This window comes from Electrona antarctica (assembly GCF_951216825.1).
Source record: "Electrona antarctica genome assembly, chromosome: 20".
Lineage (NCBI taxonomy): Eukaryota > Metazoa > Chordata > Actinopteri > Myctophiformes > Myctophidae > Electrona > Electrona antarctica.
In genome coordinates this window covers 32,860,220-32,873,076 of record NC_136801.1, presented here as the reverse complement: position 1 = coordinate 32,873,076, position 12,857 = coordinate 32,860,220, and the positions used below count along the sequence as shown (strand labels likewise).

Sequence of the window (12,857 nt, the reverse complement as noted above, 5' to 3'; positions counted from 1 at the left end):
GCTTCCGTCTGTCAGGATTGTTTGTAATCTTAATCTCGGGAATCAAATTACTACTCTATTGTTGGACGTAAATTGCCTCTTTTGTGCCACTGAATGTTATCGGTTTCTTCCGCAATATGTTATGTGCTATACATCTGTCTGAAATTAAACATTATTGTGGAGCTAATGCTATACCAAGGAGTCAAATTACATTACAATAACACCCTTTGGATATGAAGCTTAATTGAAGTTGTGATGTTCCTCCCGAAATAAGAGATGGTTAACGTGCACAATGCTCGACCCTCAGGACTTTCAATGGGGATACATCATTTATCACCAGTTGGAAAAAAGTTGAAAACGGCCCTTTTTTTCTTTTTTCCACAACCAACTTTACATTTTAAATAATTATCACAAACGTAATGCAATGACCATAAAAAGATTCGATTTGCAATGAAAATATGTCGGGTGGAATCTCTCCTAAGGGTAGGGCTGGGTGACTGGGAATCAATATCACCATTATTTCAAGCTTACAATGAAGGCGGGCACTGTTACTTTGTCAATGAATAAAATGTAATTTTGTCCAATCTGTATGGCAGAGTATGTTAATGCAATGCGGCTTATACAATTGGGGCTGTTGTATTTTGTCACCCTGCTCTTCTATTGAGACAATTACATCTTGTCAAAGGTCATTTCTCACCCAGACACATGGATCTGACACGGATTTTGACCTGATGGTAAAACATTCAATTCCTCCAATAAGCAAGCAGGCACTATTAGCTCATTGGTAAAATAAATAAATAAATGTCAGCACAATTGCGGGTTCAAATCCGGGGTTGAACAGGAAAGTTACATGAAAAAGTAAATAATGAAGATAGCAGTGTTGAGTTCCGTTGTGAGCTTGTAGATCAGCTATTTTATTATTTTTTGCACACCTGCATTGTAACACAAAGCATAATAAAAGACTTAAGTGCTTAATTGGCATAATCAATTTAGTCACTGATTAAAAAAGCACACCTGTGTGAAGTGAGGGGCGCTCTTATCATCATATATCATCATATTCCGGCCAATCACAATTGGCATCCTCGCTTTTCTGTCCTCACTTTTTATCCTCAATACATACATTGTTCAGCCAATCAAATCATCGCTATGGGGTACACACAAACACACAAAGCTTGGCATATAGGAGGGGCTTGCGCACACCTCAAAATTAAATAAAATATAACTATTTCATGTCAATTCCTTCTGTGTAGAGTAATCTAGTCTGCATTTAATGCTAGACTATACTTTCCACCTCAATTGATACATGCATGTTTTGTTTGCGCAAGTCCTAGTTTTTTCCAGTCCTACATACGGAGTTCATGCATTCAAGAAATACATTAAACAAGACAAACAAGAAAACCTTGCTTCTGAATTATTGGATTCATTGGATTAATGAGCAAGATGAGGTCAGTTGGGTTCTAAATGTTAAGTTTGGATATAGGTGTACAATTTTCAAAATTAGGCATTTAGCAGACGCTCTTAATCCAGAGTGATTTACAGTAAGCAAGAACAAAACATGGTAATATATCCTAATAATACATAAAAACATAGTCATCAAGAATCATACGTATAAGAGCCTAACAGTGGAATATCTATATAAAGAAACTATGCGTATATATATATAGATATATGTATATAGAGTGCTATGTCTATACATAAAATGCTATCTAAGTTACATAAGTCGAGCCTGTGCATACGCCAGTAAGGTCGTCGAGGCTAGGGCAAGTGGTACGGCAAGTGCTACGGGCTAAGATGGAGTCTGAAGAGGTGGGTTTTCAGACTACGGCAGAACAGTATGTGTTGGTTAACCCCTGCCCAGCCCAGGGGAGGGCATGCAGGCCCTATAGCAGGAAGCCAGACTAAAATGTGCATTAGGGGTCGTGAACAATCCTGGCATTGAAACAAGCCGGGCCCCAGAGTTTTTATTTTATTTTTTTGAATGGGTTCCCAGATTGGCAAAAATCCTATTTAAAGACCTGTATGAGGACATAATTTCACGATGGCTGGTTAGGTTTCCCTTTCAATGAAATCTCCAACTGTAGGAACTGCACATGGGGGAGGGGCTCTTTTCACCGTTACAAACATTACGAGTATACTCATAAGAGTATACTCGTTCTAAGGCATTTTTATATCGACAAGAAAGCCTTGCTGTTTTCTATTTTTGGAATCGCTCTGGTTGACCCGGTTGCTAGGGCACCGCCTGCACTGTTTATGCGCACACACATCCGTTAGCTTCTGTTTTAGCCATGGTCTTTTCTCGTTGTTTTCTCGGAAACTACAACGCTGTCCGTGGTATTGATCAAATCGACGAGCTTCGGCGCTCATTACAGATTTACATTTCTGGAGAAAGTATGCGGCCTTAGCTCGCTACCATTAGCGCATTTGCTACATGCATTTAAGATAGCGACAAAACGGACGTGCATCATAGTAAGATCTGCCTCTGATCCGGTGGCACCCAAGTGCCACCGCTTTTGGCCACAAGGTGGCACTCAAAGTGCTTTAATCCAGGCGTGTGTCTGTCATATCCAAGTACTATCCATAGACAGGAACATTAATCCAGGCGTCTGTCTGTCTGTCTGTCTGCATGTCATATACAGGTACTCCATAGACAGGAACACGGACTTGGAGCGGTTCTTTAACGTCGATGCCCTGAGCGGAGTCATCAGCACGGCCAAGCTGCTGGACAGAGAGGTCAACTCTGTCCACAACCTCACCATCTTCGCCATCGAGAGCCGTAAGTGTCGCACAGTAAAGCCCCCTTTCAGATGGGCAGCGAATAAAGCGCCTAGTAATTCATTTTCAATGAGACCTGCGTTTTCTTTTTGAGGGGCGACGTATTTACGTGGCCGCGGTCATGGGAAATTGTTGCACACGTTTTGTGAACACGCCTGCAACTGACTATAGACCTGGATTGTGTTGAGCTTTTTTTTTACGCTTGAGTTGGCACGCCCATGAGTTGGCACCCCCTTGAGCAGACCTGGAGCAGACCTGTGGTTGATCCAGCCAACAACGTCTGCGTTAATCGATGCCCGTCTGAAAGTACCTTAACAGTATATGTATGCACCAAATCCAGCATCCCGCGACCACACATCACTTTATTTTCTAATGCAGCGACTTGTTATAGCTTCTTATCCATTGAGGTGGTGATAAATTCACTTCAAGGGAAAGGCTCGCTCAACTCAAGGACAGTCTGGACAAGTTTGAGAATAGGGTGCAGACTGCAGATTCAGATAATATGCATGAGGAAGGTACAGTCCACACTCTCTGTAGACGTTTTAGGAGTCATCAAAGGGAGCTTGAGCCACTGCCCTATATACTTTTTTTTATTTTTTTTAATACTGTTTTTATTAGGCATTTTGTATTATGACATAACTTCAGAATATCATTGACAGATAATGAGTAATTAAGTGACATAAAATGAAAAAAATAGCGACAGGTAGTGTAAATGTTCCAAATACAATACATAATAAAAAAGGTACATAAATGTGATAAACAAGAAAAAACTAAAAACAGTTAAACAGTGACAAATGTGAACAGACAAACAAAATAAAGACAACAGGACAGACACTCTTGCTCTCAAACTTTCCCAACACGACATTTTCTTTTTAAATGAGAGGAGAAAAAAAAGAAAAAAAACACTCAGTTCCTTTATTTTTTTCCTTTCCAATTTTTGATTATGTTATCTATTGTGTAGGAGGGGTTAGTGTGCACCTATTGAAATAGTCAATGAAGGGTTGCCATGTCTGGTAAAATCTATCTTCACTCCTTCTCAATTCAAACTTTATCTTTTCCAATTGCAAATAGTGCATAACATCTTTCATAAGTGTAGTTTTGAGTCGGAACCTGTGCTTGCTTCCAATTCAACAGTATCAGTCTGCGAGCCAGTAGAGTCACATATTTGACCATGTTATATTGGAAAGTAGACAAATTTTGACCCCGGGGCTTTTGGCTCCTAGAACTGCTGTCAGTGGATCCGGGTCAAAAGGTTTTCCAACAATGTCTGACAGTGATTTAAATATACTTTGCCAATATGATGTTAGTTTAGTGCAGTGCCAGAACATATGAGCTAGAGTGGCCGGCGACTGGCCACATCTCCTATATACCTTTTTAACCGTCTGCAAAATAACAACTGCCCTCTCCAGACCATGAATGCAGCTTTTACTATGGTCTTCTTCATTCATTTATCGTCTTCATATCACATTTATAATAGTTTTTATTGTCCCGAAGGATATTTTTCACATATTAGGTCTGTTCAACACCCACAACAAAACAACACAGAGAACATATACACAAAGATCATACAAAAACATGAGGTCCCCACTGTGTACACAACCATCCTATCGGCGGGGCAGTTTGTTAAATGCCTGATGGCCTGATGGCCATGGCATGGCTGATGGAGGTCTGTACAGAGGTCAGGTGGTCCCACGTGGAAGAGGCCAGCCTCTGAAGGAGTACAGAGGTCAGGTGGTCCCACGTGGAAGAGGCCAGCCTCTGAAGGAGGTCTGTACAGAGGTCAGGTGGTCCCACGTGGAAGAGGCCAGCCTCTGAAGGAGGTCTGTACAGAGGACAAGTCCCACGTGGAAGAGGCCAGCCTCTGAAGGAGGTCTGTACAGAGGTCAGGTCCCACGTGGAAGAGGCCAGCCTCTGAAGGAGGTCTGTACAGAGGACAGGTGGTGATTATGTGGTCGGCAGTCTGCTCGGGGTCGCCACACTCGCATGCTGCGCTGTCCGCCGAGCCCAACTCCTTCATGGACGTTTTAAGGTCAACAATACAACTCCTTGAACTGCCATTGGGGATAATAGTTGCAAGGAGTTGCATGACGAATCATTGGTGCGGTTTGGTCTCTGCATGCGCCTGCACCGGAGAATAATGTTTTACGTGGTTTTAAATGTTTTCATGTGAGCAATATAACACAAGAGGGTGTGCGCTATTGTGATTGGCACAACGGTGATGCCCTCTCGTCATGTGTTTATACAACACTTAGCGACACTTTACCTTCACAATGAAACATATCAAAATATATTCATATTGCACAGAACATTTCTATCTCAAAATAACCTTTCTGCGACTCTGCGCTGCGAGACTGTCTGATTTTTGGGGGGTATTTTGATTAGGTGTGCTGTCATGTTCGTTTGGAGCATGGTGTGCTGTCACGCTCCTCTGAAGCACTGCTAGATATAGCTATTTCAACCCATCAGATTGCTTGGTCGGAACTACCTGTTGTGTAACTTATTTTATTGTCTGCCAGTGTTGCTTATGTAGCACAAAATACAACAGATCAAGGTTCAAGGTTCAAGGTTCAAGGTTGTCTTTATTTGTCTCCCTTGGGAGAAATTTGTCTTGGAGACAGAGTCACAGCTGCCACAGCTGAGTGTGTTAGTTCCAAGTCCGGAATTCAAAATGTACTTGAGTAAAAGTACAAAAGTATTGGTATAAAAATGTACCTAAGTACCAAAAGAAAAGGTACCCATTGTGCAGAATGTTCCCTTTCAAAGTTTTCAAATGTTTAAAAATCTTTTTTTAAATAGCCAATCTACAAGCTCACAATGCGTTGCATCGCTATGTGAGCTTGTAGATCTGCTACTGTATGTGGTTAATGTATATTTTGTAATAATAATCCAAATCCACAAAGTAACTACAGTTTTTAAATAAATGCAGTGGCGTTAAAGTACAATATTTGTTTCCTACATGTAGTGGAGTATAGAAGTAAAAGTATTGGAAAGTGGAAATAATTATGTAAAGTAAAAATACCTCAAAATTACAGGTCTTTAGTACACCACTGCACTCTGGGTCAGGAACAACCTTGTGTAACCTTGGGCGACTGTGGCTCAAGAGGTAGAGCAGGTCGTCCAATGATCCATGGGTCGGCGGTTCGAATCCCGGCTCCTCCTGTCTACATGTCGAAGTGTCCTTGGGCAAGACACTGAACCCCTAATTGCTCCCGATGTGCTGGTTGTTACCTTGCATGGCTTCCGCTGCAATCGGTGTATGAATGTGTGTGTGAATGGGTGAATGTAATGCACAATCTATGTAAAGCGCCTTGGATAAAGGCGCTATATAAATGCACCATTTACCATTCACCATTAACTCCAGGCCCACCTGGGTATGTTTCAACCAGAGTAGTATAAAAGAGAGTAATGACACTCCCGTTGACTCTCATTGTAACAATGGAATGCGGAAGTGCTCATTCTATCTCAATGGAATAGTTCCAGCCATAGGAGCAATGTTTGGAACTATCGCCCATAGGCACCTGCTTTGCGGCGAGATCAAAGCGTGTCACCACTCTCTTACTACATTACTCAACATTTCAACATGGCCAGGGCCCACATACCCAAACAACACTTTAATATAAAATAAATGAAAGGCCATTCTTCTACTCTTCTTTCTTCTACTGTCATGGTGCGTTCACACACAGGCAGATGTAAAAGATGTCTACCGTTTGTTGTCAATGGAAGACAGCGACATGACATTACGAAGATTGATTGATTGATTGAAATATTTATTAACAGTTTGCAGAATTACAGTACATTTCAAGCACAAACTCAATACAAAGGTTGTTAACTGTGAGTGGACAACCCAATTAAGCATTACACTTGTTTACAATAGGGTCCACCATGTTCAATTCATCAAAACATTTAGAGACGTACAAATAGACACTTCTATATAGACAAAGAACAGAACAGGAATTCATCATAATGGAGGTAAAAAGGGAAAAGAAACATCTACAGTGAGGGAAAAAGGTGGGGGGGGATTCAGATTTTACGGGGGCCAGTTTCGAATTGCAGCCATCCGTAGGTGCCCTTTGAGAGCGGTTTTGAAGGAGTCAAGGGATTTGCATGTCTTAATGACTGTTGGTAGGGCGTTCCACATTTTGGTGGCATAGGAGCGAAAATAATTTAGTCCCTTGTTTGTGCCGAATCTGGGTTGTACATGGTTCGTTGCACTCCCTCTGGTGTTGTGGGTGTGGACTTCGTTAACATTAAGGAAGTATCTAGACAGGTACATGGGTATCTTGGTGGAGTATCGAATCTTGTGGACCAGACCCATTGCAAGATGCTGTACTCTGTCGTCGACCCTAAGCCATTCCAGTCTGTCAAAGTGGGCAGGGGTGAGGTGGGTTCGGGGGGTGAGGCCAAGTAGGAGCCTGACCAGTTTGTTTTGGGAAGACGTAATGAAGCATGTATAGCTGCTCCAAATCAACTCGCAACGCATATTTGCATCTCTGCATCTGCCCGTGCGAACGCAACATCAGTTCTTTGGGCCATGGAGCGTGCTGGGCAAGTGCAGTGACATCACTTTGGGCTCAAATACATACACATCATAATAATCTGTTTGTGCTGTCATCGATTGTAAGGAGGATGTTGTCAGTAAAGCCTTGTGGGTCTCTCTGTCCTGCTGTGTCCCAGATGAGTCACCACCTCGCATGCACACACACACACACACACACACACACACACACACACACACACACACACACACACACACACACACACACACACACACACACACACACACACACACACACACACACACACACACACACCTATTTTCCCTGATGAAAACAAAATACAAACTAAGCTGATGACTAAAACTAAGACTAAATGTTGCCATTTTTGTCAACAAATAAAGGGTAGACTAAAATATTAGGGAGGGACTAGAGGAGGACAAGAGACCCGGTAGAACTAGTCCTTTTATGTATGTTTGGTTGTGCTCTGAAGATGTGTATCTGCTATTTTCAGAATGCAACCACGTGTAAATACCGGCCATTGCGACGGCATCAAAAGGCACGCCAAAAATGCATTTTAGTCGACTGAATCAACCGTAGATGTAGTCGAGTGCAATCTTATATTTAGTCGACTAACACTAAAAAGACTAAAAGTAAAACATTTAAGATGATTAATTAAATACGACCAAAATGAAATATCACTGAAATATCACTGAAATATCACTGAAAAGACTATCCGACTATAAAACCGAATCCAAAATTGCTGTTAAGATCGTACACAGCTATACACCGTAACCCCCACCACGTCCCCCCCGAACCCCCAACCCCCTCCCCTCCCACCGACCATGCCTATAATAAATACATACATCCTAGCATGGAGTCATCCGGGTCAGGATGAGAGGGCTGTCGGGTAATGTTAATTCACATGCTGGGTGGGTAGAGGGGGGCGGCGATGACCTCCGGGCCTCCTCCCTGCAGCTTGTGGTGTACGTGGATGGTGTCGTGCCTTGCACAGATAGAGGGACAGTCAGGGAGTTGCTGACTAAGGCCCGGGCCGGGCTGCGGCTGCATGCCTTGTATGCTAATGTGACGCGGAGCCGCCTGCACGCGCACCCTTTGTTGGTCCGTCAAGCCAAGGTCACAGAGGGTAATAAATGGTAAATGGTGCATTTATATAGCGCTTTTTATCCAAGGCGCTTTACATAGATTGTGGTTTACGTTCACCCATACATTCATACACAGATGGCGGAGGAAAGAAACCGAATCTCGCGGTTCCTGTCCGGCTGTTCGTTTTTTTATGTTTTTTTTTTGTGGCTTTCGCCTTTATTTTATATATTTTATGGAGGGACAGACAGTAGGCTGACAGGAGATGGGGAGAGAGATGGGGGGGAAGACATGCAGTAAAGGCCGTCGGGAGTCGAACCCGCGGCACACTGCCAGACTGGATTACCAGCCAAGGTGCCTGGACCACTGAGCCATGGCCCAGGCCCTGTCCGGCTGTTCTACCGGCCACTCTACCACTGACCACTGCCGCCTGAGGGCTGGTGGTTTTACTTAAGTAATTATAGGTATCAATACTTAAACGTGGAAATACCCTTTTACAAGTAAAATCCGGTATTTTTTGAGTGGTGCAACCACTCCCTTACGGAGCTGGCTTCCTTCAAGACAGGCCTAAAAATTCACCTATCAGCAGGTCAAAGGGAGAGGAGGTGATCGCCCCAGCCTCTTTATACTAATAATCCCCTTCCGATTAACTTCAGCCCCAACCTATGCATACTGTATATTTCATGTTTAGAGGAAATTGATATGCTGTTATATCAACTGTTGTTACTGTGTTAAATTATTATTCATGTCATGTGTGAGTGGATGGGACCCGAATGGAAACAAGGCCGCAAGGTCTTTCTTCGGTGTAATCCTTTTTCGGACAAAAATGCCTGACTGTACATTGTGCTGTTTGCATTTATATGTTGCCTAATAAAATATTCAATCAATCAAAAGCTATGTGTGTGGGTGGCTGGGTGGCTGGGTGGCTGGGTGGCTGGGTGGCTGGGTAGCTGGGTATGAGCACGAAAACCACATGGTTGTTTTTCACCACCTGTGCGCAACCTAACACACACACAAACACACACGCACATCTTAACTGTATATATGATGCTTTCGGGTGTGCCAGTACAGTACAGTACAGTACAGTACAGTACAGTACAGTACAGTACAGTACAGTACAGTACAGTACAGGGACCGCTGCACGGTAACTCTGTCATTTCTCAACCATTTTGGACGTGGGGTGGCACGCCGGAACCGGCCCGCCCCCCTGGCCGCGTTCCTGGGGTCCCCCCCCCCCCCCCGGAAACCCCCACACGGAGTTGCACCACTCACTTCACACTGGTGTGATTTTAAATGTAACTTGAGTGAAACGACAAAAGTATGGCGTCAGAATGTACTTAAATGCAATAATGGCCTCTGAGATGTGGACAAGTATGACAATTGGAAATACTCCAGTACCTCAAAATTGAGTACAATACATGTGTACCTCAGTTCAGTGGCCTTGTGGTTAGAGTGAGACTGAGACTGAGACTGGGAGGTCGGGGTTCGATCCCTGGTCGGGTCATGCCAAAGACTCTGAAAAATGGGACCCAGCCTCCCTGCTTGACACTCAGCATCACGTGTTGTATTGGGGGTAAGTCCCTGCGACATACTAGCGGCATGTCCAGGGGGTGTACTTGTACATCAAGCTGCCTCACGCTACAGAAACAGGAGATAGGCCCCTGCCCTATCATGGGACTCATGGCTCGGCTGACGCACGCACGCACGCACGCACGCACGCACGCACGCACGCACGCACGCACGCACGCACGCACGCACGCACGCACGCACACACACACACACACACTTTAGTTCTTTATTTGAATCCACAAATTACAATACATTTTACAAGGAAACAAATATAACGGGGTTGACACAAACTGCCCATAACAGCGGAAACAGAACAGTATTTGTATTTGGCAAGTCGTGGTGAGCAATATACAATTTTTTCTTATGCACTACATCCATTTGTTATGTGTGCGATCGATTCTGGGTGTTGTTCAGAATCATGATGGTTTATACAGAGTGGAGTGTGGGTGTCAGGATACCAGATTGTACTAAGTTGGTAATGCAGTCTTGCTTTGATGGTGAATTTGAAAACATCCTCCCCAATAGCAAATTTTTTGTACAGCCAATGTGAAACAGAGTGATCGGCTGAATCAACACCAAGGCCACGCCAGTGTTCTTTGGCTTCAGTCTGTTTTGTACTAAGCAGAACCCTTCTTGCCGTTTCTTCCTGTAGTCTAGTGTCCCTTCCCTGCATGGTGGGTGAGGGTAGCCTCCACTACCACGCTGGAGTCTGTAATTAATCCATCAGAGATGGGCACATGTTCGTTGTTTTTTGCCCATTTTAGCTGGACTCCTGTCCAATGGCAGAGGTCGTTGAGATCTGGCCAATCAGACCAGACCCCGAAGCCCTTGGCTTGTGAGTCCAGTTTCTCAAGAGTCTTTCCTCCTAAAGCCCAGGAAGTTATTCTGGTCTGCTGCAGCAGCCATGGGGCTGCACGCACGCACGCACGCACGCACGCACGCACGCACGCACGCACGCACGCACGCACGCACGCACGCACGCACGCACGCACGCACGCACGCACGCACGCACGCACACAACAGGGGGTGGTGGCTGTGCTGCCGACATGTGTGATGACGAGCGCTTTAACCCATTAAGACCCATGAGGCCGATATCTACTTAATGTCTTCTACATCCTAACACTTTTCTGAGAGTCAGTGGTTCTCAAAACTTTTTCATGTCAAGGACAACCCACAATTATATGTATTTGGCCGCCGCAGACCATATATATATATGAACACATTTTCAGGATTATTCAAATATAGCGTCACTTTGTGCCGCACTATGAGTTTGTAGTTCTGCTACCTTTGAATAGCAATTATGGTTTTAAAATTGGTTAAAATAAAAAAAACGGATCGCTTTCCCGGTTTTGACGAGTTAAAACAGCCGTCGCCGTGGCGTTGTAAAAAAAAGACCAGCGACAACAACAAAGTGAGACAACAAAAGGCGTGCGTCCGTCTGCTCCGACGGCAGTTTCCTTTCCCCAGACGGTGCCGCCCGTCACGTCTTCAACAGATACAAAATGTTCAAAAAGAAAAGCGTATCAATGTTTGTTTTTTTCTTAACTCTCGATTGCTTTTAACCTCAGAAGGATGTTGTGTTGCTATTTACACGGATGAAGGACTATAGCTGTGTTCTGTTTGTTGCTTGGGGAAAAAAAGAAAGTATAAAAATGCACGTGCGCTCTAGCTCTCTCGCTAGAAATAGCAACAAAGGGGAGCATAGTTAATAATAATGCGAGAATGACATGCGAAATGTCACAGCAGTCCCTTTGCGTGAGACACTCGCCTCTGACACGCAGTGATTCTTGAGTGCTTGTTCTGAGCAAAGAAACATCAAACTGGCAACCCCCCCCCCCCCCCCCCCCACTGCGATGCATGTCCTCATGACTGTATTTATAGCGGTGATGGAAGTGCTGACATTTTTATTTATTCAATCTCTTACTTAAAACGGGGGTCGGCAACCTTTTTGACATGTAAGTGTCATGTTTGAATTTTCCTTGATAGTCAACATCAGGACCATATCAACATCACCATAATCATGACACCACATCGAAATTAACTGATTTTGATCGTCCATGGGCTATACAAACCAACCTTTATTTCTCCTTCCTAAGAAATGTTTTCTTTCAGATAAAGATGCAATAATGATCATTAGACCTAACCCAGACCACCTTCCAGTCCCCCTCTCAGAGTTAGGACTTTGAGTGGATATACAATTATGTGCAGGCTGTAATTTGTATAGAACAGATGTGAGATGTGTGTCATTTAAATGACTAAACCTTTTTGAATACTTACAATACAAACCATACAAAAGGGAAAATACGTAGAAAATAAAAAAGGAAAATGCTAGGAGGAGGCAAGAAGCCCAAAGAGCTTATACGAGGCCTCAACCTGTGTACAACAAAGCATTTAAAAAAAAAATGATTGAAAGCAATATACATATTATTTACAGATAACTTGATTGCATAAAGAAAAGGACTTGATGTACTTAGTTACCCTACCCCACTGACAGAAAGAGTCTTGGTAGCATGAGGGAATGACTCGAGCCGCCGCCAGTCACCAAAAAGCCACCGACAACAGTTATACAGCCCCAACCCCCACACAAACACACAGACACACACACCCCCCGAGGCGATACGCGTCCTTTTTATCACCGTCAAATCATCCGCCGCTCCCCCGAATGTCATCATCTGTAGCGTCATTCTGTAGTCAGCATGGTGTCAACGCCAGCCCGAATCACCGTCCGACTAGTAGCGCTCTCAGACACGGCCGTTAAGCCGCTGGTGCGTGGCAGACAGGCAGACAGGCAGGCAGACAGGCAGGCAGACAGGCAGACAGGCAGGCAGACAGGCAGGCGGACAGGCAGGCGGACAGGCAGACAGGCAGGCAGACAGGCAGACAGGCAGACAGGCAGACAGGCAGACAGGCAGACAGGCAGACAGGCAGACAGGCAGACAG

At 44.2% G+C, this 12,857-nt stretch overlaps 1 protein-coding gene across 1 annotated transcript in view; it reads left to right on the top strand.

The window, feature by feature from the left end:
* cdh7a (cadherin 7a) overlaps window positions 1-12,857 on the top strand; it is a gene marked incomplete at its 5' end in the record, with an annotated part of 212,969 nt that overhangs the window by 131,752 nt on the left and 68,360 nt on the right. The window contains one exon of the mRNA XM_079489842.1: window positions 2,616-2,752. Within this exon, the coding sequence (XP_079345968.1) occupies window positions 2,616-2,752 (137 nt within the window). The remainder of the gene's footprint in view (window positions 1-2,615; window positions 2,753-12,857) is intronic.